Below are 27597 nucleotides of genomic sequence, written 5' to 3'. Positions count from 1 at the left end.
ATGTTGGCCTTGTGCCCCCCCCCTCCCCCCCACCTCCACTCCCATCCTCTGGGTGCGTCAGCTGGTGCAGGAAGTCATCCAGAACCCTCTGGGCCGTCAGATAGGACACATCAACAACAGCACCCTGCTTACTCTCAGCTGCTCTCCCTGCCTCTGCCACGCCCCCCTTGACAGAAGGCACAAGGTAACCCTCCCCCCCTGCACCCAACTCCACCAGAGGGTAGGGGTTGGGAGGGGTGTCAGTGTGAAGTTGGTAGTTGGAAGGCCGAGGCTGTCTTGCCGCTTGGCTGGCAGCTATCTTCTTATAGATAGCCATACTGATGTCAGCGACGGAGAAAGGGGGACTCATCGGGCGAGAATCCTCATTTCCTGTCTGACCTATCACCCCAAACCCCTCCTTCTCCTGCTTGCAGGGCATAAAAGCAGTGACCTTTTGTGGACCCGCCTCAAACTCCCTCAGTCCTACGCCTGGCCAATCAGACGGCTTCTGCTCCAGTTTTGGAGTGAATGATTCGATGTCGCCCGTAGATTGGCCGGTTTTCAAGGCGTTCTTCAGAAACTGCTTGACAGCGTCTCCAGAGTCACAGTGCTTTTCTAGGAGCTCCTTGATCAGACAGTGAACCTGGAGGGCAGCACAGACATCCTCTCAGTTCATACAGTACAACAGACATAGAGAAACCAGTAGAGGAGTTACAAGAAATGATCATGTAGTCTGCAATGAGCTGAACACGAGTTGAGGAGATTATGGATACAGTATTTTAATGTAAGGCCACTATCAACTTTACAAATCATCATATTGTCTTTCCACCACTCTTTCTGTTGCCAGTACATGAACAAAGCTAGTGTGGGTTTTAGTTCATATATTGCTCAGTAGATGGTGCTGTGCTCACATTGATGTTCTCCAGAGAGGCGACGGTGGCGTTGGCCTGCTCCAGCTCTGTGCTGAGATGGGTGATACGCTGCACCATATATTTCCTCTCAGAGCTAAGGCTCTCGGTCTGCAGGGATAGAGCAGAGGACATGACTCAACATATTCAGTACAGTTTGTTCTAGAGATGGTATAGCAGTAGTACTAATTGTGCTCTCAGTCTTTAAGGACAGAACAGAGCAGAGGACATACAGTGCCTTGCAAAAGTATTCATCCTCCTTGGCGTTTTTCCTTTTTTGTTGCATTACAACCTGTAATTTAAATGGATTTTTATTTGGATTTCATGTAATGGACAAAATAGTCCAAATTGGTGAAGTAAAAACAATTCTAAATAATAAAATTCAAAAAAATAAATAACGTAAAAGTGGTGCGTGCATATGTATTCACCCCCTTTGCTATGAAGCCCCTAAATAAGATCTGGTGCAACCAATTACCTTCAGAAGTCACATAATTAGTTAAATAAAGTCCACCTGTGTGCAATCTAAGTGTCACATGATCTGTCACATGATCTCAGTATATATACAACTGTTCTGAATGGCTCCAGAGTCTGCAACACCACTAAGCAAGGGGCACCACCAAGCAAGCGGCACCATGAAGACCAAGGAGCTCTCCAAACAGGTCAGGGACAAATTTGTGGAGAAGTACAGATCAGGGTTGGGTTATAAAAAAAATATCAGAAACTTTGAACATCCCACGGAGCACCATTAAATCCATTATTAAAAAAAATTGAAAGAATATGGCACTACAATAAACCTGCCAAGATAGGGCCGCCCACCAAAACTCACAGACCAGACAAGGAGGGCATTAATCAGAGAGGCTACAAAGATACCAAAGATAACCCTGAAGGAGCTGCAAAGCTCCACAGCGGAGATTGGAGTATCTGTCCATAGGACCACTTTAAGCCGTACACTCCACAGAGCTGGGCTTTACGGAAGAGTGGCCAGAAAAAAGCCATTGCTTAATGAAAAAAATAAGCAAACACGTTTGGTGTTCACCAAAAGGCATGTGGGAGACTCCCCAAACATATGGAAGAAGGTACTCTGGTCAGATGAGACTAAATTTGAGCTATGTCTGGAGCAAACCCAACACCTCACATCACCCCGAGAACACCATCCCCACAGTGAAGCATGTGGTGGCAGCATCATGCTGTGGGGATGTTTTTCATCGGCAGGGACTGGGAAACTGGTCAGAATTGAAGGAATGATGGATGGCGCTTAATACAGGGAAATTCTTGAGGGAAACCTGTTTCAGTCTTCCAGAGATTTGAGACTGGGACAGAGTTTCACCTTCCAGCAGGACAATGACCCTAAGCATACTGCTAAAGCAACACTCGAGTGGTTTCGAACACTTTGGAATGGCCTAGTCAAAGCCCAGACCTCAATACAATTGAGAATCTGTGGTATGACTTAAAGATTGCTGTACACCAGCGTAACCCATCCAACTTGAAGGAGCTGGAGCAGTTTTGCCTTGAAGAATGGGCAAAAATCCCAGTGGCTAGATGTGCCAAGCTTATTGAGACATACACCAAGAGACTTGCAGCTGTAATTGCTGCAAAAGGTGGCTCTACAAAGTATTGACTTTGGGGGGGTGAATAGTCATGCACGCACAAGTTTTCAGTTTTTTTGTCTTATTTCTTGTTTGTTTCAGAAGAACAAATATTTTGCATCTTCAAAGTGGTAGGCATGTTGTGTAAATCAAATGATACAACCCCCCCCAAAAAAATCCATTTTAATTCCAGGTTGTAAGGCAACAAAATAGGAAAAATGCCAAGGGGGGTGAATACTTTTGCAAGCTACTGTAAGTCAACACAACACTGTGTGTTGTAGAGGTGACGGAGCGGGAGAAGGATATTCAGAGCAGTGTATGTTTCTATGCCTGGGTGGGAATATGAGTTTGTATAGTGGCAGGAGTCTTTCTCGACCATATGACCTGACCTGGACAGACTAGTTATAGACCAGGGCCCACAGTGTTACCTGGCCAGGGCCCACAGTGTTACCTAGATAAGATATCCTCAGTCTCTCTCTGTCTCTCTCTCTCTCTGTCTCTCTCTCTCTGTCTCTTTCTGTCTCTCAGTCTCTCTCTATCTCTCAGTCTCTCTCTGTCTCTCTGTCTCTCTCTCTCTCTGTCTCTCTTTCTCTCTCAGTCTCTCTCTCTCTGTCTGTCTCTCTCTCTCTCTGTCTGTCTCTCTCTCTGTCTCTCAGTCGCTGTCTCTTTCTGTCTCTCTCTCTCTCAGTCTCTCTCTCTGTCTTTGTCTTTGTCTCTCAGTCTGTCATGTTTGACCAGATTCTTACCGCTGAGTGCAGTTTCTCCCCCAGAAGGCTGTTGGTGTGCTGGGTACCTGTGTATGTGTCCTGGAGCCTGCAGCAGAGAGAGACACAGCATCATAAGCAAGGGTCTGGCTATGAATTCTGGGCCCATGTTGTATGCCCGTCCTCCTATAGCTCCTCCACTGCCAGCCTCCACTGCCGTCATCATATTATCATGAGCCCTGACCTCTTGAACTTCTCCTTCATGTGGCTTAGCTCCTCCCCTGGCCCTGGCTAGCTCCTCCTCCAGGCTCTCAATGCAGACCACTGTTTGCATCAGGTTCTGGTGCAGCTCAGCATTTTCATCCTGCAGTGCCCTATTTACACACAGGAGGATCATGGGAGATGGAGTTTTATTAAAGAAATGCAGTCACATTTCCTAAGGTGGCCATTTTAGCACATTAGATGCAGCTCAGGTCAGCTTCTAGAGATTTCACATAGCTAAGTAATCCAGACTGAACGCTGTGCGTTGTACCATTGTTACACACATTTTTCATACAGCTTATCTAAACATGTTCTTCATCCATCTTTACTGATAGAGGTGATGAGAGAGCTCTGTAAGTCAATAGTGGAATCGATATCCAGTGACATTTCACAATAAAAAGGATGTTCTTTAAAGTGCATCGATAAACAAGAGGAGAGGATGAGGAGGAGAAGGAAAAAAATCCCACTCACTGGAGTTGGCCTATGTCACCCGTCAAGGCCTATGGAGAGAGACAGCACAAGAGAAGAGAAGATTAGAGATAACTGTCAATGATTTTCTAGTGTAATAGCTTTTAATACAGTTATATTAGCTGTATTAGTCATGTTATTATCAATGTACAGTGCAGTTTCTTCACTTTCTAATAAAGTTTCATAAACTGAATTGAATGTTTTTTGGACAGAGATGAAAAGGGTAGAGAGAATGATAGGGACATAACAGGGCCAAAGGGATTGATTATTGAACTTTAGTTGATACGCTCCAGGAAAGCTATTGATTGTGTGTCAGATAAGGGTCAGTGAGGTTAATAAAGCCAGAGCCGCAGCAGGGTTACTCAGGCCCTCTCTGTGCTAGCTGGCACTCTGGCCCTCTCGGGTTGGGTAGCGTGTTGTTCCCAATGCAACACAATGCCTATAAAGGTTACTCGTTACCTAACATGGTTCAGTGTGGACAAGCGTCACAGACAGAGGATGACGCTTGAGTTCTCCTTATATAACTGCTGCTTTGTGGTTTAGGACATCAACTGACACTCCCTGTGTGGTTTGAATCACTTTGAGAACATTAAAGAACTTTGGGACAAATCCTACTTGGGGATCATAATGACATCAATGCATGATTTACCTAACTCTACAGTTAGGACCTACTATCTATAGTATGTATTTCGACCCTTTGACTCCATCGGCATACAGATGTAGGATCTTAATTTGATAACACTTTTGTTGCTGAGAATTTTCCTGCAAAGCAGGAAATACAAACTTGTATTGTATTTAAGTTTTTAAAAGGCTTCTAAAGTTTGTAATTCCCACTTAGAAATTTCAGACGAAAAATGTATTAACCCCTACAAAAATGTCCATTAATTATAATCTAGGTAGGACGCAATCCAGGAGTGAGCCGCGCCGGAGATGCCCAGCTCGGAGAGGGTGGAGAGGAGGATCTGATGGTTCACAGTATCAAAGGCAGCAGACAGGTCTAGAAGGACAAGAGCAGAGGAGAGAGAGTTAGCTTTAGCAGTGCGGAGAGCCTCCGTGACACAGAGAAGAGCAGTCTCAGTTGAATGACCAGTCCTGAAACCTGACTGGTTTGGATCAAGAAGGTCATTCTGAGAGAGATAGCAAGAGAGTTGGCTAAAGACGGCACGCTCAATAGTTTTGGAAAGAAAAGAAAGAAGGGATACTGGTCTGTAGTTGTTGACATCAGTGGGATCGAGTGTTGGTTTTTTGAGAAGGGGTGCAACTCTCGCTCTCTTGAAGACGGAAGGGACATAGCCAGCGGTCAAGGATGAGTTGATCAGCGAGGTGAGGTAGGGGAGAAGGTCACCGGAGATGGTCTGGAGAAGAGAGGAGGGGATGGGGTCAAGCGGGCAGGTTGTTGGGCGGCCTGCAGTCACAAGTCGCAGGATTTTATCTGGAGAGAGAGGGGAGAAAGAAGTCAAAGCATAGGGTAGGGCAGTGTGAGTAGGACCAGCAGTGTCATTAGACTTAACAAACGAGGATCGGATGTCGTCAACCTTCTTTTCAAAGTGGTTGACGAAGTCATCCACAGAGAGAGAGGAGGGGGGGATTCAGCAGGCAGGAGAATGTGGCAAAGAGCTTCCTAGGGTTAGAGGCAGATGCTTGGAATTTAGAGTGGTAGAAAGTGGCCTTAGCAGCAGAAGCAGATGAAGAAAATGTAGAGAGGAGGGAGTGAAAAGATGCCAGGTCGGCAGGGAGTTTAGTTTTCTTCCATTTCCGCTCCGCAGCCCGGAGCTCTGTTCTGTGAGCTCGCAATGAGTCATCAAGCCACGGAGCTGGAGGGGAGGACCGAGCCGGCCGGGAGGATAGGGGACACAGAGAGTCAAAGGATGCAGAAAGGGAGGAGAGGAGGGTTGAGGAGGCAGAATCAGGAGATTGGAGGGAGAAGGATTGAGCAGAGGGAAGAGATGATAGGATGGAAGAGGAGAGAGTAGTGGGAGAGAGAGAGCGAAGGTTGCGGCGGCGCATTACCATCTGTGTAGGGGCAGAGTGAGTAGTGTTGAGGAGAGCGAGAGAGAAAAGGACACAAAGTAGTGGTCGGAGACATGGAGGGGAGTTGCAGTGAGATTAGTAGAAGAGCAGCATCTAGTAAAGATGAGGTCAAGCGTATTGCCTGCCTTGTGAGTAGGGGGGACGGTGAGAGGGTGAGGTCAAAAGAGGAGAGGAGGGAAAGAAGGAGGCAGAGAGAAATGAGTCAAATGTAGACGTAGGGAGGTTGAAATCCCCCAGAACTGTGAGGGGGTGAGCCATCCTCAGGAAAGGAGCTCATCAAGGCGTCAAGCTCATTGATGAACTCTCCAAGGGAACCTGGAGGGCGATAGATGACAAGGATATTAAGCTTAAATGGGCTAGTGACTGTGACAGCATGGAATTCAAATGAGGAGATAGACAGATGGGTTAGGGGAAAAATTGAGAATGTCCACTTGGGAGAGATGAGGATTCCTGTGCCACCACCCCTCTGACCGGATGCTCTCGGGGTATGCGAGAACACATGGTCAGACGAGGAGAGAGCAGTAGGAGTAGCAGTGTTTTCAGTGGTAATCCATGTTTCCATCAGGCATACCACTGGTCTACTATAGGACATTGATTATATTAGGCATACCACTGGTCTACTATAGGACATTGATTATATTAGGCATACCACTGGTCTACTATAGGACATTGATTATATTAGGCATACCACTGGTCTACTATAGGACATTGATTATATTAGGCATACCACTGGTCTACTATAGGACATTGATTATATTAGGCATACCACTGGTCTACTATAGGACATTGATTATATTAGGCATACCACTGGTCTACTATAGGACATTGATTATATTAGGCATACCACTGGTCTACTATAGGACATTGATTATATTAGGCATACCACTGGTCTACTATAGGACATTGATTATATTAGGCATACCACTGGTCTACTATAGGACATTGATTATATTAGGCATACCACTGGTCTACTATAGGACATTGATTATATTAGGAGTGTATATCTGTTCAGGCATACCACTGGACTTTGCTTCAGACTGTGTGTTTGTTTCCATTCAGGCGTACCACGGCCACCACCATGCTATGGAGGTCCTGGTTCAGTCTCTGCTGGATCTAGACGTGAGGAACAGCCAGGGGCGCACCCCTCTGGACCTGGCTGCCTTTAAAGGCCATGTGGAGTATGTTGACATCCTCATCAACCAGGGAGCCTCCATCCTGGTTAAAGACTTCACCCTGAAGAGGACCCCCATCCACGCTGCAGGTACGCATAGGATATCACGTAAGACCTAGAGATTCTGTAATTCAAAAGTTTTCCTGACCAAGATGGAGATTTGTTTGGTCATGTTGCTACGACGCCAATGTCCACTCTAGGGATGTTTATATAGTATAGTGTGAAATGCCCACTACACACTGATCTAAGGACATTTTTTGTCATGTTCCCCACTAATGGTTGAGGATCTGGGGAGGGTAAGCTGATCCTAGATCAGTGCACAGGGGGGATGTCATCTACCATGAGGATGTCATCTACCAATACCACTGTTCTAGAAATCTGTCTGTTCATGTGAAGGTAATAGTCGTCCAGCAATCAGCTCATATCCTCTCTGTTTAGCCTCCTCTAGCTACCAACGGTCAATCATCTCACATTCTTATATCCTCTCTGTTTAGCCTCCTCTAGCTACCAACGGTCAATCATCTCACATTCTTATATCCTCTCTGTTTAGCCTCCTCTAGCTACCAACGGTCAATCATCTCACATTCTTATATCCTCTCTGTTTAGCCTCCTCTAGCTACTGACGGTCAATCATCTCACATTCTTCTATCCTCTGTATTTATCCTCCTCTAGCTACCAACGGTCATTCAGAGTGTTTGCGTTTGCTGATTGGAAATGCTGACCTCCAGAGTGCAGTGGACGTTCAAGACGGGAATGGACAGTAAGTCAATTGGGTTTTGGATACAATTCCTGAAATAAAGAGATTTTGACACTAGGTATACGTCCCAAATGGCACCCTATGCCCTACTTGGTGCACTACTTTAAACCAGAACCCTATGGGCTCAGGTCAAAGGTAGTGTACCATATAGGGAATAGGTTGCCATTTGGGACTCATCTTAGTTATTACCAGTTTGTAATATGACCTTGTTGTCTTGTGTATCAGAACCCCTCTGATGCTGTCGGTGCTGAGCGGACACACAGACTGTGTGTACTCACTGCTCAACAAGGGAGCCAGCGTAGAAGCCAAAGACAAGTGGGGCAGAACAGCGCTACACAGAGGGGTGAGGAGGAGAGCTGGCTGTATACGCTCACACACAGAAAGAGACGGGGAGGCTTGTTCTGATCTAGGGATGGGGCCATTGAACTACTAGGGATGGCTTTGGGGTGGGATCTAGCATGGAATATAAGTTATGCCCAAATATACATATTATCTTCAGAAAAGTAGTTGTCCATGGGTAGTGGTGTATTCATCCCTGTAGGGACCTGCCTCCAGACATCATTTTAAATAATTGATGATTCATTATTATATCATTGATTATTAGTTATTCAAATCCATTCTTGTCTCCCCGCCCTTCCTCCCAGGCGGTGACGGGTCATGAGGAGTGTGTGGAGGCCCTGCTGCAGCACAGCGCCAGCTTCCTGGTTCGGGACTGTAAGGGGCGGACCCCTGTCCACCTGGCGGCGGCATCCGGACACATCGGGGTGCTGGGGGGGCTCCTACACGCCGCCCAGTCAGTGGAGACCCTCCCCGTCATCACAGACAACCAGGGCTACACGCCACTACACTGGGCCTGCTACAACGGTACGTACTGAACTAACGGAACACTAGATATTTTCTGATTTTCTCTCTTCAGCACTGTAAACATGTCCCTGAATTAGGTAGGCCATACAACGGTACGTACTGACTAACTGGACTGTAGCTCTGTTCTCTCCTCCATGAAGTGTACACTCATTCACTCCCTCTTGTGGCTTGAAAAGCATTCGATTGGTGTGGACGGAGCCATGTGGGGGAATGAACAAGACTACAACAGAATTAAGGGTTATGACTCTCAGTGGAGGACCTTACACTGAAACAGGACTTTGTCAGGGATTGTCAGATTTTTAGCTTTCTCGGAGAGTATTGTTGTGGTCTGCAGCGACGTCATCTTTTTCCTGTATGTAATGTTTCCTGCTGGAGCAACCTATTACTTTTAATTATAAATTAAACGAATCAATCTTCCACTAGGCCATGACACGTGTGTAGAGGTGCTGCTGGAACAGGAGGTTTTCCACAAGACTGAGGGCAACTCCTTCAGCCCCCTCCACTGTGCTGTGATCAATGACAACGAGGGGGCTGCAGAGATGCTGATTGACACTCTGGGGCCGGCCATTGTCAACGCCACTGACACCAAGAACCGGTAACTACAGCACAAGACAAAGTCCTTTTCTTCTGGAGAATAATGTTGTTAAAATGACCTCTGGGGTTGGATGAGGGATTGTAGATTACTTTTAATACATCTATTAGTGATTTTATATTTCTATGGTATAAACAGGGTTAATTGAACAAACTTGTTTATAACAGTCCTACACGATATCGGTGAAATACGTTTCCTCTCTCCAGGACCCCCCTGCATGCAGCGGCCTTCACGGACCACGTGGAGTGTCTTCAGCTGCTGCTAGGCCACAACGCCCAGGTCAACTCCCCCGACGCCTCCGGCAAGACCTCCCTCATGATGGCTGCTGAGAACGGACAAACCAACGCCGTCGGTATGCAGCCCCCTCTCCTCCACTTTGCCTCGCCAGCCGGCTTAAGTTCAACCTGTCTGTTTTATATTTTAATAAGTCGCTTAATTTCCTCATTGAGTTTCTTTATGTTTCTCTGTCTGTGTCAGAGCTGTTGGTGAGCAGTGCCAAAGCAGAACTCACCCTGCAGGATGCAGTCAAGAACACTGCTCTTCATCTGGCCTGCAGTAAGGTGAGCATTCCCACATCAAGATGACGTTCATCTGAACAGTTGGCTCTCTCTGGTTTAAATTTTGGTCTGACATGTTTGACTCTGGTTTTTAAAGGGGCATGAAACCAGTGCCTTGTTGATATTGGAGAAGATTACAGACAGGAACCTCATCAACTCGACTAACGCAGCCTTACAGACGTACGTATGGTTCAGCTGTATTAATTGGGCCCTGGTCAGAAGAAGTGCACTATATAGGGAATAGTCTGGCATTTGGGAGGTATCCTCATTTTCTGCTGTCTAATCTGACGGTACTTTCTCCTCAGGCCGTTACACGTTGCAGCCAGAAATGGTCTGACGGTGGTGGTGCAGGAGCTACTAGCGAAGGGTGCTAGCGTGCTCGCAGATCGATGAGAATGGTAAGATCCATTACGCTAACACTGTTTTCTTCTGTACTTCTCTTCTCAATGTGTCCACAAATGTTTCTCTCTAATCCACTGCTTGGTTATTGTCTTAACTTTGTATCTCCTAGCCTGGTGTTATTTCATGTTTTTCAACAAAAGCGTTGTAGTAAACGGTGATGCTCCTGAAGTGACCCTCTGCTGTTCTGTTTGAACCCCTCAGGTTACACGCCTGCCTTGGCCTGCGCCCCCAACAAAGACGTGGCGGACTGCCTGGCGCTGATCCTGGCCACCATGATGCCCGTGTCCCCTGCAACCCGGCGCCCAGCCTGTCCTTCAGTGCCATTAACCACTACACCACCAGCCCCTCCAAGAGTGTGACCTTCGACAGCCTGCCCGTGCTGCGCAGCGAGCACAGCTCCTACTGCAGCTTCAACAACATCGGCCACCGCGACCACGATGGAGGCTTCTACAAGGATGAGGACCTCAACGACTCAGACTCAGAGACGTACTGAGGGTGGTGGTGGTCGCTGCCCAGGAGGGGAGCCAAGGGCAGGCGGATGGACAGTGAAGTGGGGCAGAGGCCACAAACAAATACACACATACACACCGTGTCTTAAATCACCACAGCCAGCTTTGGGAGGGCACGAGCCGAGACAGTCCGCACAGGAGCCTTAAGAGTCCCGCAGATGGAGAGAAAGAAATGGAGGGAGGGAGGGAGAGGGGGAGGCACAACAGGCTGGCTGGCCACACTCATCCTCTCGTACCACCAGGTGTCCTTCCAGCAGATACTGGACTTCAGAGGAACTGCTGCTGCTATACCCCACCTTTACCTTTACCCACAAAGGTCCTAAACGGTAGAAACTGTCCAGCCAACAGACAGACGGACACCTTATGACGGCAATAACCTGTAGTCCTAAGAGATAGTAGCACTTCACTGAGTGAAAAACAGACATGGACCAAAAGATGTGGAAGAAGCCTTTTCAAAACCTGTTTTGACAGTAGAAATGGGATTGAGCGTTTTGGGCTGAGAAAAAACATAAGGAGTGATGTTTCATTTAAGTTTTATGAGAGTGATGGTCATGTTTATCCGCACACTAAGACAGTCAACGTACCTAGCCTCTTGTCTGTAATCCATGTGGAAGGAGGGGAAATCATTTATTTTTTATGAACAAACATTTTATTAAAATCATTCATGTCTTAAGCTCCTGACCCTCTGTGGGAACCAAAAAATCGTAGTATTTGCTCTCATTAGTAATTTCAAATAAATTCCATCCCCAATGGCACCCTATTCCCTTTATAGTACACTACTTTTGACCTGGGCCCATAGGGTTCTGGTCAAAAGTAGTGTACTCTATAAAGAATAGGGTGCCATTTAGGATGTAGATTTTGCATACTGGTATGTGAGCAACAGGACTTTTTACATTTGCGTTATTAAACCTACCTAAAATATTTTAGAAAGTAAATTATTCATTCATGTATTCTTTCTTGTGATATTTATGTCATCATCATTTTGTGCCTTCTTTAGTTACTGAGTGGAGGTTAGGAGAGTAGGGGCAGCTGTATGAGCGAAAGCAATGATGCACACTAAGTATTACAACGTTTGTGAAAAGCACTGATACTATTCCGAGGCATACGAGGGGGAAAACATGCCTCCCTTGGAGAGGAGAAACACTGTAAACCAATGGTAGGACAGCAGCATTTAGATTTTCTTCTATTGAAAAAAAAACAAAAACATCTATATTATTTGTCTTGGTCTTATAATCAATGTATTTTGACAGGTTTTGCTTGCTTTAACTTCTTCAAAAAAATGAAACCACTCAATCCTTTTATGTGATGGCTTGTTGAAACCGCCGTTTTTTTGTCTCTTTTTGAAAATCATTTTAACTGGAAATATGTACAATACATATGCTATGTTAGTCAAATCAGGAACAGGAGGTTCACAGGTTTTTTCGTGTCCTTTTTTTCTTTAAAAGGATGAAACTAGCATGTACATATGAAATAGTGACTGAATTCGAAACTCCCATGAATTCTTTCAGTATCTGAAGATTGCTGTATATTTTATGAGTAATAAAATAAAGAAATGAGTTATGTTATTTAATAATGAACTATGGGTTATCTGTTTTATGTGACAACCGCAGTATCAATTTCTAGGTGTCAGGCAGTGGTGCTAATCCCAAAAGAAAGGCTACAACGAGGAACAAGAAGTCTATTGGCAAAGTGATGAAAATTGCATGTACCTTGGCCTAACGGTGTGGGTTAGGTATTTTATTTTTCATGGCGTCCTCAACATTACAGTTTTAAGGGCAACAATAGCCTACATTTGTTTCCAACTCGCAGGATTTCCATACGTCAGCTTTCAACAGCACAGAGCGTTGCATCAGCACGAGATCGGAAGTGCGTCAAATCTGTACAGCATTGTTACGTCATCACTGATAAACGTTGAAACGGATCAGAAACCGCTGGAGCAGTTCAGTCTGATCCTCGCTAGTGCTGGAGGAATGCGTTCATTTTGGCAAGGAAATGTGCTGATTTTGCAAGGAGATGGAGAATAAAGAGTGCAAGGTAGGCATGTTATTTTTTTTTTTTAAATCTTCAATTATAGTAATTACTGTGGATTAAATATTGTTTAACAAATGAAATAATGTGCTATTCATGCTGTAATATCAAACTAGAAAGCCTATGGCCGGGGAGTCATGAGAGTTGGCTAAAGGTACAGTAGAATCTGCTGTGGGTCAAATGGGGGTCAAAGGTTATGGCATCACCTTCATAAATACGTCCTAAATGGCACCCTATTCCCTATGTAAGCTAGTGCACTACTTTTGACCAAGAGCCATAGAAGGGTTGGCTGACGTCACGGTAAAATGATGCTCGCGCATCGATGGCCGGAAGTCGTGTATCTTGTTATGATTCTGAACCTCAGCTAACAACAAGCTGCCATGTGGGGAATCGTAGCTCTGTGGCATGTTTCAGCTCATTGTATGGTGTTATTGATACCATGTCTTGTTTTGAGGTGTTTTGACTGATATCATGTCTATGCAATGGCTAAAATTCGCTACCTAGCTAACCAACAACAACTGTAACAATGTATTTGAGACGAGTTCATTGCTCAAATGTATTTATGGTTGCAATAAACATTTAGAGACTAAATATAGTTTACATGTTGTCAACAGTCTAAGCAAACCCTGTCTATTTTGCCCCATAGTTGCATGCCAGTTTTGTTGCTAAACAACCAACCCCTCTATAGAGTCCCACAGTGGAGGTGTCATAATACCCATAAAACCTAGCGGTCAAACAGGGAAATGGTTCCAATCGTTTTTCCACCATTCATTTTTCCCATAGGCGATTTTAGAAACACATAAAATAAGGGCTGTATTTCGTGTAGGCTTACCCTGGCGTGACGTTTTTGTAACCATGTAAATCTCTCTCGGACAAGGTGACTTTTATCAGTATATTCGGCTCCATTTACTCTCAGATTCGAAAATGCTAATTAGCATCAAAGTAGACATCATGCAAAACTACAAATCCCTGCAAGCTCCTGCATGTCATCTCTAGCTGACGACACCTTTGCTAACAGGTATTGTGTCAATTTAAAACTTGCACTAGACAGTTCACAGAATTGTCAATTTAAAGAAATGCAGCCAATTTATTCATATACTACATTTAGCTAACATTAGATAGTTAATCCAGAGATTCTTACCTTTGCCTCGATCAGCATGATCATCATGGCATTTGTAGTTCTTTATGATAGCCACATTAGCAGCTAATAAGCATTACATTTTTGGGAGGTAAATACAAGAGAATATATTGATAAGTCACCTTGTCCTAGAGAGATTTACACGGTTATCAAAACGTCACACCAGGGTAAGCCTACACGAAACACAGCCCTTATTTTAAGTGTTTCTAAAATCCCCAATGGGAAAAATGAATGGTGGAAAAACTCAATTGGTAGAGCATGGCGCTTGTAATGCCAGGGTAGTGGGTTCGATCCCCGGGACCACCCATACGTAAAAATGTATGCACGCATGACTGTAAGTGGCTTTGGATAAAAGCGTCTGCTAAATGGCATATTATTATTATTATTATTATTATTATTATAAAACGATTGGAACCATTTCCCTGTTTGACCACTAGGTTTTATGGGTATTATGACTCATACTGTGGGACTCTATAGGGCTCCAGCCAAAATAAGTGCACTATATTGGAAATAGGGTGCTATTTCGGACACAAGCATAGATATGATGCATTATGATGTGACCATAGAAATAGAATCACTAGAAAGGATAGAGCCTCTGACCATGGCAATTTGACTGGTAAACTGAACTGTACACCTGATATGATGTTCTGGTGATTCTATTTCTATGAATATGATGCATTATGATGTGACAATGAGAGTTGGGTTAATGGTGCTCTCAAGGCAACCGGGAACTCGAAGAAAAAAAACTAGGTCAAATCATGACGTCTGTGATCTTCAGGTCGGAAAGTCGGAGCTCTAGAAAGATGCCAGAGTTTCCGACCTGGAATTCCTTTTTACATTTTGTGGTGGTAATTTTACCCCCTTTTCCTCCCCAATTTTTCGTGATATCCAATTGGTAGTTACGATCTTGTTACGATCTTGTCTCATCGCTGCAACTCCCCAGCGGGCTCGGGAGAGGCGAAGGTCGAGTCAGGCGTCCTCCAAAACATGACCCGCCAAGCCGCGCTGCTTCCGACTTGGAATTCCGAGTTGGATGACTGTTCAAAAAGATTTTTCCCAGTCGGAGCTTGTTTTTTTTCCCGATTTCCCAGTTGTCTTGAACGCACTGAAGTCGGAAGTCAGAGATTTCCCAGTTGTTTTGAACACGGCAAAAGGCGACACAGTAGGTGACATCTAAACATGACTTTGTGCTGTCTTTCAGAGGTCAGAGGTCAGTGGGAATGACCTCACCCTCATAGACCTGGATGACCCCATCAATGGTGCTGATGTTATGAAGGAAGTCAGGTAAGTGATTTACACTAATGACACATTTGTGACTGGTTACAGGATCACATAGGCCTACAGATACAGATTCAGTAGTAGGTCAAAGGTCACCGCCTATGGAGAGGTAGGCCCAGAGCTATGTATTTATAGAGTTGGGACATTGAGATATAAACTCAGCAAAAAAAGAAACGTCCTCTCACTGTCAACTGCGTTTATTTTCAGCAAACTTAACGTGTAAATATTTGTATGAACATAACAAGATTCAACAACTGAGACATAAACTGAACAAGTTCCACAGACATGTGACTAACAGAACAAAGGGGGGGTCAAAATCAAAAGTAACAGTATTTGGTGTGGCCACCAGCTGCAATAAGTACTGCAGTGCATCTACTCCTCATGGACTGCACCAGATTTGCCAGTTCTTGCTGTGAGATGTTACCCCACTCTTCCACCAAGGCACCTGCAAGTTCCCAGACATTTCTGGGGGGAATGGCCCTAGCCCTCACCCTCCAATCCAACAGATACAGGCTCTTCGCTGACCATGGCAGAACACTGACATTCCTGTCTTGCAGGAAATCACGCACAGAACGAGCAGTATGGCTGGTGGCATTGTCATGCTGGAGGGTCATGTCAAGATGAGCCTGCAGGAAGGGTACCACATGAGGGGAGGAGGATGTCTTCCCTGTAACGCACAGCGTTGAGATTTCCTGCAATGACAACAAGCTCAGTCCGATGATGCTGTGACACACCGCCCCAGACCATGATGGACCCTCCACCTCCAAATCGATCCCGCTCCAGAGTACAGGCCTCGGTGTAACGCTCATTCCTTTGACGATAAACGCGAATCCGACCATCACCCCTGGTGAGACAAAACCGCGACTCATCAGTGAAGAGCACTTTTTGCCAGTCCTGTCTGGTCCAGCGACGGTGGGTTTGTGCCCATAGGCGACGTTGTTGCCAGTGATGTCTGGTGAGGACTTGCCTTACAACAGGCCTACAAGCCCTCAGTCCAGCCTCTCTCAGCCCATTGCGGACAGTCTGAGCACTGATGGAGGGATTGTGCATTCCTGGTGTAACTCGGGCAGTTGTTGTTGCCATCCTGTACCTGTCCCGCAGGTTTGATGTTCGGATGTGCCGATCCTGTGCAGGTGTTGTTACACGTGGTCTGCCACTGCGAGGACGATCAGCTGTCCGTCCTGTCTCCCTGTAGCGCTGTCTTAGGCATCTCACAGTACGGACATTGCAATTTATTGCCCTGGCCTCATCTGCGTGAACATGCCTTAGGCATGCTGCAAGGAGGCATGAGGACTGCAGATGTGGCCAGGGCAATAAATTGCAATGTCCGTACTGTGAGACGCCTAAGACAGCGCTTACAGGAGACATGACGGTGGCAGACCACGCACGGGCATCTTCGCAGTGGCAGACCCTGGGCATCTTTCTTTTGGTGTTTTTCAGAGTCAGTAGAAAGGCCTCTTTAGTGTCCTAAGTTTTCATAACTACCGTCTGTAAGCTGTTTGTGTCTTAATGACCGTTCCACAGGTGCATGTTCATTAATTGTTTATGGTTCATTGAACAACATTTTACATTTTAGTCATTTAGCAGACGCTCTTATCCAGAGCGACTTACAGTTAGTGAGTGCATACATTTTCATACTGGCCCCCCGTGGGAAACGAACCCACAACCCTGGCGTTGCAAGCGCCTTGCTCTACCAACTGAGCTACAGGGGACTAGCATGGGAAACAGTGTTTAAACCCTTTACAATGAAGATCTGTGAAGTTATTTGGATTTTTAGGAATTATCTTTGAAAGATCCTGAAAAAGGGACGTTTCTTTTTTTGAAGAGTTTATGTATACATTACATGACACAGTAGATATCCATATGACAGCTGGCTCCCCATGGGCAATATTGACATTTTAAACAATGCTATGTAACTGAACATCTATAATTAGAATGTACTTATAATGAAAGGATAAATGAAAGGCTCCAAGGCGCTAACATGGAGTCCTTTTAAAAGTTGGCAGAATTCTCTAAATATTTGGCTCTGGATAGGCCGAGTCATCTCAAGAGTATTGGAGCCTATTCTATATATCTATTCTAATTCTAGAATGATTCATTCTAATTCTATGATTCTAATTCTATAATGGGAACACATCCTCACACTCACATTATAGCAGTGACCTAAGAGAGATTCCTTTTTCTCTATCTAGATCCCATAAAGATCACAGAGAGGCTGAGAGACTGACCAAGTTGGACGAGGCTGTTCTAGAGACAGATACCCCAACTCAGTCACAGGAGGTTGAAGGAGAGAGTGAGTTGGACGAGGCTGTTGCCATCCCATCTCAGTCGCAGGAGGTTGAAGGAGAGAGTGAGTTGGACGAGGCTGTTGCCATCCCATCTCAGTCGCAGGAGGTTGAAGGAGAGAGTGAGTTGGACGAGGCTGTTGCCATCCCATCTCAGTCGCAGGAGGTTGAAGGAGAGATTGAGTTGGACGAGGCTGTTGCCATCCCATCTCAGTCGCAGGAGGTTGAAGGAGAGATTGAGTTGGACGAGGCTGTTGCCATCCCATCTCAGTCGCAGGAGGTTGAAGGAGAGAGTGAGATGGACGAGGCTGTTGCCATCCCATCTCAGTCGCAGGAGGTTGAAGGAGAGATTGAGATGGACGAGGCTGTTGCCATCCCATCTCAGTCGCAGGAGGTCGAAAGGAGAGAGTGAGATGGACGAGGCTGTTGCCATCCCATCTCAGTCACAGGAGGTATGATGTATTTTTCTATTACATGTATGAAATTTCATTTAGATATTTTGTGTTTTAATGACGCAAAATTGAATTCCAGCCTAACTCTGCTTTCTGTTGTCGCCATCAGGCTGCAGTGGTGACCTTCACTACCGTGACCCACAAGGATGCAACCTCCCAGACCAGCCTCACCCTCAGCAGGGGAAAGAGAAGCTACCCAGACCTACACACCTTTGTGCAGGACATGAAGGACGAGTAAGTTGCTCTTTGGCTTCCCCATGCATCCCCTAGATATGTTCCCTGTCTCAATTGCATACTCCTCGTGTCCTCTCTTCTCGCCTCCTCAAAACCCATTGGATGAGAAAGCCAGAGGTCCCGCCCTTCTGACCTTCTCATCCAATGGGTTTTGAGAAGGAGGTGAGGAGATTGAGAGTCTCCTATAGTCTCGGGCAAATACAAAGGACTCAACGGACCAAATAACCAATCAGGGATGTCTGGGTGTGGCCTAGTTCCATAGAGGTCCATCCATAACGTAATCTAAGATAATAGAGGTAATTTCCATCCATAACGTAATCTAAGATAATAGAGGTAATGTCCATCCATAACGTAGTCTAAGAGAATAGAGGTAATGTAATTCATTGTGTACTTGCATTTATTTACTTTTCAGCCATTGGAATCTGCTGAGTGAGAATATGCGTGCCGGGGTGAGTTATAGTCACCTCTAAAGTAGTTAATGTTGGTAAAATGGACCAAACATTCATTTGTGGAAATCCTGCAGGACCTTTAATCCTGAACCACTGCTTTAATTGACAAGTTTGAGTAAATGGTTCTAAGTTTTATATCAGTGCAGCCCCTTTAACAAACTAACTCTGTATGGTCTTTTAACATTGCAGATGAGCAGACATGAGTTTAGTGCCAAGTGCATGGATATTGTAGCATGGGTGATGGAGTCTACATCCACTGTGGTTGTTCCCGCCCTTGACCTCACCATGCAGATAGAGCTCTCTGATTCGCCAAGCTCTTCTGGATCAGGAAGTAATGAGGCAGGAGAGGTGACCTCTCTTGGCCGCGGCGTCAGATTCAGCTGTAGTGGAGGACCCAGCAAGTGCACCAGCGCCAGAACCGCCTGCAGCACACGCACTCCCACGCCTTTCCCCTCCTCTCACAGGTACCTAGCCCTATCCACTCCTCTCACAGGTACCTAGCCCTATCCACTCCTCTCACAGGTACCTAGCCCTATCCACTCCTCTCACAGGTACCTAGCCCTATCCACTCCTCTCACAGGTACCTAGCCCTATCCACTCCTCTCACAGGTACCTAGCCCAATCCACTCCTCTCACAGGTACCTAGCCCAATTCCCTCCTCTCACATGTACCTAGCCCTATCCATGCCTCTCACAGATACCTACCCCTATACACGCCTCTCACAGGTACCTAGCCCTATCCATGCCTCTCACAGGTACCTACCCCTATCCACTCCTCTCACAGGTACCTAGCCCAATCCATGCCTCTCACAGATACCTACCCCTATCCACGCCTCTCACAGGTACCTAGCCCTATCCCCTCCTCTCACAGATACCTACCCCTATCCTCTCCTCTCACAGGTACCTAGCCCTATCCCCTCCTCTCACAGGTACCTACCCCTATCCCCTCCTCTCACAGATACCTACCCCTATCCCCTCCTCTCACAGGTACCTAGCCCTATCCCCTCCTCTCACAGGTACCTAGCCCTATCCCCTCCTCTCACAGGTACCTACCCCTATCCCCTCCTCTCACAGATACCTACCCCTATCCCCTCCTCTCACAGGTACCTAGCCCTATCCCCTCCTCTCACAGGTACCTAGCCCTATCCCCTCCTCTCACAGGTACCTACCCCCTATCCCCTCCTCTCACAGATACCTACCCCTATCCCCTCCTCTCACAGGTACCCTACCCCTATCCCCTCCTCTCACAGGTACCTAGCCCTATCCCTCCTCTCACAGGTACCTACCCCTATCCCTCCTCCTCTCACAGGTACCTAGCCCTATCCCCTCCTCTCACAGGTACCTACCCCTATCCCCTCCTCTCACAGGTACCTAGCCCCTATCCCCCCTCTCACAGGTACCTACCCCTATCCCCTCCTCTCACAGGTACCTAGCCCTATCCCCTCCTCTCACAGGTACCTACCCCTATCCCCTCCTCTCACAGATACCTACCCCTATCCCCTCCTCTCACAGGTACCTACCCCTATCCCCTCCTCTCACAGATACCTAGCCCTATCCCCTCCTCTTTTTGCAGGTCTTTCCTGTTATAGGTACAAATATCCATTCCAGATCCACTTAGTGAGAAATACTACTTAGATACTACACAACCACTCTAAAAAGTTTACTCTAAATGTTAATGTTTGGTCTGAGTGTGGTTTGAGATGGTTCACAATGCTTCCTTTGAATAACAATAACAAGGTTGAGTTTGTGTCCCAAAGTCTTGGATCATATTTTTTATTTTGTTACCATGTACTATTCATTTCTGTTGTGCATTCTGCAGGTCCATGACCTCTTTGCTGAGTGAGAACGAAGAGCGATATGTCTCCTCACCTGAGGGTAGCGATAGAGAGATGAGACACAGACTACACTCAGCACCACTGAGATCTGTGTTTGGAATCTCTGAGGACTCTGTCTTAGACATGGTCCAGAGCGGCCAGTCGCAGAGTGACATCGTACTGCCGCCGAAACGAAGTAGACAGGAGAAATACAGACTTAGCAAAATATCAACGGACGGCAAGTTAATGATGGGTATTGTCGAGTTGGTTATAAACCTTCTCACCTCCAGATTGGCTGAGCTAATGCGAAGTGTCAGTCAGGGAACTCTAGATCCGCTGACTGGAAGTATCTCAGCAAGTCAACAGTTTGTCCAAGAGATGCTAAGCATGGCGACTTCTAAGATGTATTCCCATGCCATAGAGCATATTGCGCTCGGCCACAAGTCTCCCCTTGAGTTAGAGAGGGAGCTTGAGGCCATCTTGGGTCCTCTGGCTGGACAGGTCATAGTCATCATCATAGATAGCATCACCAAGGCTAAAGCCAACGGAGGAAATGAGGGGAGAGCGACCAGCCCCTTGACCTATTTTCTAACTGCCATTTCGGCAGAAATACAAAGCCTAGTGGTTCACAGATCGGCTAGCAGACCATCCACCAGACTGTCCAACAACGACCCACTGCTGAACATTTCCAAATCGAAGGTCTTAAGATCAGTTCTGCTCAAAATGGCAGAGCTCTTTGGCCAAGGTCAAAGTGAAACCTGTCTAGTTCCACTAGTCCAGAGTCAGTCCAACAACTCCATTTGCGACTGGACTGTGAATGCAGGCACCATTCATCCAAGTACATTTCTGTCTGACAACAGAATGACAGAAGTGTCATCCGATGTTGTGGATCTTGTACTTGAGGTTTTTTGGACAACAGGATTTTTGGATAACAGGAACCCGTCAAGGCCACAGAGTGCCTGCTCCCACAACTCAGCTAGTGGAGCAATTGATATGAGAGCTCTTGCTGGGGACTTGGTCAGACAGGTGTCTGTCAAACTCAGCCCGTTTGTCTCTGAGAGTCAACTCTCCACCATGTCCATGACAGATCTGTCATCATCGTGTTCTGACTCATCCTTGAAGCAGTTGTGTTCTCGCTCTGCTGTTGCTCTGGCAACTGCCTGTCAAGCAATCAAAACAGAGCTCGAGAACCAGAGACCTACCAACCTGGCAGCCAGAGACCTACTATCGTCTCTGGTAGAGACCATTGAGGACATGGATATCTCTGACATCCTCCAGGGCCCGTCGGCCATTTTGGAGGAGGCTGCTATGATAAAGCACCCAGAGATGTCCACCTCGACAATATACAGATCTCTGCTTCTCGACTCATCTCTCGCCTCCTCTAAGATGGTCACTGAGAGCATTATCTTCAACAACCCATGTCCATCAGAGGAGAATGTGAGTATTCAGAAGGAGCTCCCTGCTGATAAAGTTGACATCCTCCATGGTCAACCAGTGGAGGAGTATATTGTCAAAGCTGAGCAATGCATAATTCAGGTCATTCGGGATGCAGCTGTGACATATACTGCTGCGCTGGATAGAACCGACACTTGTGGGAAACTGTCGGAAATCCTATCTGTCCATGTTTCCTCAGAGAATATTGAGGAGGCATCCTCTGATCTCTTTGGTGGAATTATTTCCGACCTGCATGAGGTATATGAGGTCAATAAGGCCTCCAAGCGTACGAAACCAGGTCGCAAAATGTTCTGGGTGGAAGTGAGTTCAGGTTCCCAGAAGATTTACACCAAAACCCTGGACAAACTAAGGAAGCTGTTCACCTCCAACCATCTCACTGAGGGAAAATATATTCCTGTGCAAATCGAGCTCTCTGCAACTGGACTACTTGTAACTGAGGCCACTGTGGAGGTATCTCCTGTAACTGAGGCCACTGTGGAGGAATCTCCTGTACAGAAGACAGACAGTAAGACCCCTTCTAAGTCCTCAGCCCACCAGCTCACCCTCGACACCTGCACTAAAGGGGTAATCAAACAGGTGATCTCGGTGCTGAGGGTGGACACTTCAAAGGAAGACTGCTCCGCTTCCGTTGGGGAGAGCAAGACAAATTCATCCTTCGACTTCAACCAGAAGTTGGACTCGATAATTTGAAATTGGAGGACCTCACCATTTTGAGTGATGTGACGTCGCCGAGATTGCCACACTCATGCGATCTCTTAGTGCAGCCAGCAGAACCTCTAACATTTCCATCCAGAGCTTTTACAGTACTGAGTTCCGAGCTAAGGCCAAACACATTGTGAGTGAGACCATTCTCAGAGCTGCTAGCAAAGCCAACCATTCTTTGCTACAGGGCATGCCTAGCACCACCTTCTCACACCATGTGGTTTCTACAGCCGAAGATATAGTAAATATTATCATGCAAGACCTTGAAAGTGTATCCCAGTACAATGTGGACGACGCAGACTCCTTCCCACTAGGAGAGAAAAAGCTGGAGTCCCAGCTCAAACCCAGAGTTGTCTTTGACAACTTATTGGATGCTGCTCAAACCATGTACCACAGAGTAAAGGATAGACTGAACATCTTTTTCTCTTTTCCACCAGTGTCAGTCACCACAGCCAAAGATGTGCTGGACTCCACCCCTGTGGAGACACTCAGACGCATTAAGTCCCCTGACACTGCTCTTGTTGAGGACAGGAGCCGCCATCCGTCTGTGAGAAGTGAGAAGCCTTTGTCAAAAGTCTGTTTGGCTAAAAGGTCTAAAGCCCTTGTGTCTTCAAGTGGCTCTTCAACAGACCACCATGTAATTGACACATGCAGTGAGGATGTCACTCTGCCCACCAGGAGTATGTCAGTTGTGAGCAACAACAGTTTGAAGAGAGCCTCTCCTCTCCACGGCAGTGGATTGAGTGAAAGTTGCAAACCTCTTGTGGCTCTAAAAGACGTAACAGTGGCAGTCAGCCAAGAAGGCTTTAGCAAAACTGCAAAGAAGATGCTCAGCTTGATCCTAAATGAGATCAAGTGTAGAGTGGCCAACTCTGAGAGTTCATCTGTTGGGCAGGAGTGTCTGATAGCCACTAACATGTTAGACTCTTTACTGGAGAGCCTTGACCAGTTGCCTGACATGAGCGCTGCCGATGAGATCACAAGGACAGAATCCCATACCTCTATCGCAATGGACGAGACAGGTTCACGGTCAACGCTTGTGAGCCAACAAGAAATAAACATATCTGACACCAATATCATAGTGAAAACTATAATGGACACATTGAAGACGGACGACCCAGAGATGACTTCAGCAGAAGAAAATCTGGATAGGCTCCTGTCAGTTGAAGCCCTTCAAGGTGCGTCTGACAACCTGATCGCAAAGGTCCACGGTCTCATTCTGGAGATAACCATAAGCCGCCAGCTTCAATCCATGGCTGGCCACAGAAGCCTCTCTCAACCAGCGCTGCCTAAGCCAGCCCTGAGGAAGCTGTCAAAGGACGATGCCTCAGAGCTCATTTACAACTTTACCCAGACTTCTGTTAGGAGACTCCTGGGGCAGTGTATGGGAAGGCCTATGCCACCCTCGGCTGAAATGGTTTTGGATCAGGTCATCAAGTTGATGACAGACGTGGTGATGGACAGCCTGACTTATGGGTCCAAGTCTGCAATGGAGGATGGTAAGTGAAAGTATCTATTTTCATCTGCATAGGACTTAATTGTAACATGATGCTCAATACATTGCGTTTTATGATGTAAAATTCACTGGTTGTGTCCAGAATGGCACCTTATTCCATATTTAGTGCACTACTTTTGACCAGACCCTATGGGCCCTGGCAAAAGTAGTGCACTATAAAGTGAAGAGAATGCCATTTGGGACGCAGTGACTAACTTCCATGGCTGCGTCCTCTTCTCCCAGTTATTGTACACAGGTCGGTCACACTAGCGTGCTCTTCTCACTCAGACACCAGCAATGCCGCAAGTGACATCATTCATGGTGTTGTAGCTGACCTTGATGCTACTGAGGAATTCCCTGCCAGGAGCCTTAGCCCGGCTGATGTAAAGGCTGACGGCATGGCCCGCCTTCCCTCTGCCAGAGGGGAAGAGACTAAGAAGAACAGGAAGTGGCATTTCCTACCGAAAATGCATACGTTTCCAAAGATCATGATTAAGGTAGGGTGCTCTGTGTTTTGAGATTACCTCTGTAAGGCAGGGCTGAAATTTACCCTACAGATTCACTACACACCTATTGTCTCTCAGCATTAGAACAATACTGTTGTCATTGTCTTGAGGAGGTTGAGTGAGGACGCTGTAATACAATCCTAATACACATGGGAGAGAGTCAATGGCTATGTCCCAAATGGCACCCTATTCCCTATATAGTGCACTACTTTAGACCAGAGAATGGCACCCTATTCCCTATATAGTGCACTACTTTAGACCAGAGAAATGGCACCTTATTCCCTATATAGTGCACTACTTTAGACCAGAGAATGGCACCCTATTCCCTATATAGTGCACTACTTTAGACCAGAGAAATGGCACCCTATTCCCTATATAGTGCACTACTTTAGACCAGAGAATGGCACCCTATTCCCTATATAGTGCACTACTTTTGACCAGAGAATGGCACCCTATTCCCTATATAGTGCACTACTTTTGACCAGAGCTCTATGGGCCCTTGTCAAAAGTAGTGCCTTACGTAGCGAATAGGGTGCCTTTTGGGATGCACGCTCTGTATTTTACACAGGCTCAGTTGTCCTGATGTGTTTTGTCAACAGCTGTTCAAGACAAAAGGGGAACCGAAGAGCCACCCTAAACAGGATGCACTGCCTACCAAACGTCTCAGAGAGACTCATATTTCACAGGGTAAGTGATAAGCATCGATGTTATATTGATATATCACCCTATGACAAGCTTGTTAAAACAGTGACAACAGATACAGGCAGACGGACGGACAGACATGCAGACAGACAGACAGGCAGGCAGATGGACAGGCAGACAGACAGACGGACAGGCAGACAGACAGACATGCAGACGGACAGGCAGGCAGACAGACAGGCAGACAGACGGACAGACACAAACACACACATTCATTTTCTGATTATGAAATGTTCTTATGACAGATGCTGAGTGTGAGGTTCCAGAGGTTCCATCCACTTCCCCCTCCCAAGGAGGACCTGACAACCACACCGGCCCCTGCTCCCCAGGAGTCCCAGTCCCGTAAACGCCCTCTCATAGTCAGGGTGTTACACGCTCTCTCCAGAGCCATCTCCAAACCATTCAGAGGAGCTTCTGGGAAGAAGAATTAGCTAAATGCCTGATTTCATTAATATTATATTTTAATCAGAGCCTTTATTTAATAAAACATTACTGCATTGATTTCTGTCTATAACAGTCTTAATGTTTGTGCACGATAACGGTAAAGTACTTCAAACCACATAGTCAAAAGTATTCATAGTGAAGTACCGTTTATTATTATTGATTGTGGAAATACACATAATACAGAAAAGTTGTTGTCACATATAAAAAAGGGTGCCATATATATATATATAAAGACAGACATAAAGGAGAAAACTCTGTAGACCAGTCACATTCTCAAGCCATAACTAAATCCATGAATGGATCTCCTATAAGATGACAGGAGAACATTTGTAACACTTTCTATGAAGCCTATATCTATAATGCATACACTCAAGTCATTTACATTTGACATTTTAGTCATTTAGCAGAAGCTCTTATCCAGAGCGACTTACAGTTAGTGAGTGCATACATTTTTTTTTCATACTGTCATACACTCATAATGACTTAATTGAGTTAAGTGTTAAGTTAAGTGCAGTTATAAACACATAATGAGGGCTTGTTATGTATTTCTTCCAATACAAAAAGAAAAAGGCTACTAGTTTATTAAATATTCATGACTGCTCTTGCACGGCTCATGTCCACACTGCAGTACAGCAGGGGGCAGTAATGCACCATAACGTTGGATGCCGACTGCCTATAAACCCCACTGAAGAAGAAAAAGAAGACGAAGAAGAAGCACGGCTCATGTGATTGGCCGTGAACCCGGAAGTGGTATTAACGCGTTATACTTTAGACAGGAGCAGTAGTGCCAGAAGAAATCCTGTCACTCAAATTTTAACTTTGTGGAGTAAGTGGCTATCAAAATACCTATCGCTTGTAGCTACTCATGTAATGCATGCTGGAAAGCAGACAAAAACTAATGATTTGCAAGAGATCTAAACACGATTTATAAGCTACTGAACAACAAGTCCAAGAATTCCTTGCTAACCTCGTTTGCACTTTGAACAGATTTCTCGACAATAATAATGGAAGATGTGACTGGGGCTCAGCTCATTGCAGAGGCACTAAAAGCTCAGGTAAAGTGTGTGCAATTTATATAAAACAGTGTTATACTGTGTAACCGTGTTGCTAAGAATATATTAGTCGCTGATCATGTCCTTGGCAGTGAGAATGTAGCACTACGAGTTGTGAAAGTGTGCCAAAGGTCATTGCACTGGTATAGCTAACTATGAATATTGTTGTAGCAAAACATTTAGATCTTTATGTGGAATAGCATATGTTAACTCCCTTGTTGATGCATGCCAAAGTGTGTGTCAATGCAAAGAAAATCTAAACTACATTGTAACAATTCATATACAATTCAGTATGAAAATGTATGCACTCACTGGATAAGAGCGTCTGCTAAATGACTAAATTTGTTTTCTTTTTAATGTAAATATAGTGTATCTACACGTATCTCTCTACAGAATGTAGAATATATGTTTGGAATAGTTGGTGTTCCAGTCATTGAAGTAGCTATGGCAGCTCAAGCCTCAGGAATCAAGTATGTGGGAATGCGCAATGAACAAGCCGTAAGCCATCTTTTTATTTTTTATGAATTCAGAATCTTCTCATGACATTTTTGATGTGATTTGGTTGTGGAGACACCAGTAATACTGATATGTTGTTGTAATGCGTCATCCAACAGGCTTGCTATGCTGCGTCTGCTGTTGGTTACCTCACTGGACGGTAGGAGGATTCTCATTAGGAGAGAGCTTTAGAGATACTGTCTCTCCTCTCTGAAATCCCAGACCTATGTTAAAACATTGTTAATGTGGGAAGCGACCCGTCTGCCCAGGGAGACTACTCTCT

The 27597-nt window shown here is 45.7% G+C and overlaps 4 protein-coding genes and 1 pseudogene across 10 annotated transcripts in view; 4 read left to right on the top strand and 1 right to left on the bottom strand.

Moving 5' to 3' along the window:
• Positions 1-44: 44 nt before the first annotated feature.
• On the bottom strand, positions 45-3943 carry LOC121555315 (tight junction-associated protein 1-like). Its single transcript, XM_041869144.2, has 4 exons — positions 3910-3943; positions 3422-3551; positions 3220-3286; positions 45-998 (listed from the first exon to the last, which is right to left on the bottom strand). The coding sequence occupies exons 2-4, from the start codon at positions 3439-3441 to the stop codon at positions 852-854; spliced, it is 234 nt and encodes a 77-aa protein (XP_041725078.2). The 5' UTR covers positions 3442-3551; positions 3910-3943; the 3' UTR covers positions 45-851.
• Positions 3779-12366, top strand: LOC121555316 (annotated as a pseudogene).
• A 339-nt stretch (positions 12367-12705) lies between these two features.
• On the top strand, positions 12706-22611 carry LOC121555318. The gene is made up of 7 exons (XM_041869147.2): positions 12706-12823; positions 15157-15239; positions 17426-17513; positions 18080-18204; positions 18617-18653; positions 18843-19117; positions 20472-22611. The coding sequence occupies exons 1-7, from the start codon at positions 12803-12805 to the stop codon at positions 22609-22611; spliced, it is 2769 nt and encodes a 922-aa protein (XP_041725081.2). The 5' UTR covers positions 12706-12802.
• A 44-nt stretch (positions 22612-22655) lies between these two features.
• Positions 22656-25669, top strand: LOC123483343. Its single transcript, XM_045213150.1, has 4 exons — positions 22656-24122; positions 24407-24615; positions 25224-25311; positions 25569-25669. Exons 1-4 carry the CDS (start codon positions 22667-22669, stop codon positions 25667-25669), a joined length of 1854 nt encoding a protein of 617 aa, XP_045069085.1. The 5' UTR covers positions 22656-22666.
• Positions 25670-26529: 860 nt separating this feature from the next.
• Positions 26530-27597, top strand: part of LOC121555302 (somatomedin-B and thrombospondin type-1 domain-containing protein-like) — a 38505-nt gene continuing 37437 nt past the window's right edge. For 2 of the 7 annotated variants that reach the window (XM_041869120.2, XM_041869121.1), the window contains exons 1-4: positions 26530-26593; positions 26755-26822; positions 27213-27317; positions 27434-27474. In XM_041869120.2, coding sequence (XP_041725054.1) covers positions 26772-26822; positions 27213-27317; positions 27434-27474 — 197 coding nt within the window. In that variant the 5' untranslated portion in view covers positions 26530-26593; positions 26755-26771. Of the gene's footprint in view, positions 26594-26748; positions 26823-27187; positions 27318-27433; positions 27475-27597 lie in introns of those variants that run through there. The other 5 variants (XM_041869122.2, XM_041869124.2, XM_045213152.1 and 2 more) reach the window with 5 other exon arrangements.

Source organism: Coregonus clupeaformis, unplaced genomic scaffold (assembly GCF_020615455.1).
Source record: "Coregonus clupeaformis isolate EN_2021a unplaced genomic scaffold, ASM2061545v1 scaf0081, whole genome shotgun sequence".
Classification (NCBI taxonomy): domain Eukaryota; kingdom Metazoa; phylum Chordata; class Actinopteri; order Salmoniformes; family Salmonidae; genus Coregonus; species Coregonus clupeaformis.
Note: the sequence above shows the minus strand (reverse complement) of the source record. Positions and strands in the feature narration are given on the sequence as shown.

Bases quoted from the DNA above. Each gene is read 5' to 3' on its own strand.
- LOC121555315 (XM_041869144.2), bottom strand. From the start codon at position 3,441: ATGAAGGAGAAGTTCAAGAG. The intron at 3,287-3,421 runs GTCAGGGCTCAT...TCTCTGCTGCAG, and splicing joins ATGAAGGAGAAGTTCAAGAG to GCTCCAGGACACATACACAG. The intron at 999-3,219 runs GTAAGAATCTGG...CTATCCCTGCAG, and splicing joins GGGAGAAACTGCACTCAGCG to ACCGAGAGCCTTAGCTCTGA.
- LOC121555318 (XM_041869147.2), top strand. From the start codon at position 12,803: ATGGAGAATAAAGAGTGCAAG. The intron at 12,824-15,156 runs GTAGGCATGTTA...GCTGTCTTTCAG, and splicing joins TGGAGAATAAAGAGTGCAAG to AGGTCAGAGGTCAGTGGGAA. The intron at 15,240-17,425 runs GTAAGTGATTTA...TTCTCTATCTAG, and splicing joins GATGTTATGAAGGAAGTCAG to ATCCCATAAAGATCACAGAG.
- LOC123483343 (XM_045213150.1), top strand. From the start codon at position 22,667: ATGCGATCTCTTAGTGCAGCCAGCAGAACCTCTAACATTTCCATCCAG. The intron at 24,123-24,406 runs GTAAGTGAAAGT...CTTCTCACTCAG, and splicing joins CAAGTCTGCAATGGAGGATG to ACACCAGCAATGCCGCAAGT. The intron at 24,616-25,223 runs GTAGGGTGCTCT...TTTTGTCAACAG, and splicing joins TTCCAAAGATCATGATTAAG to CTGTTCAAGACAAAAGGGGA.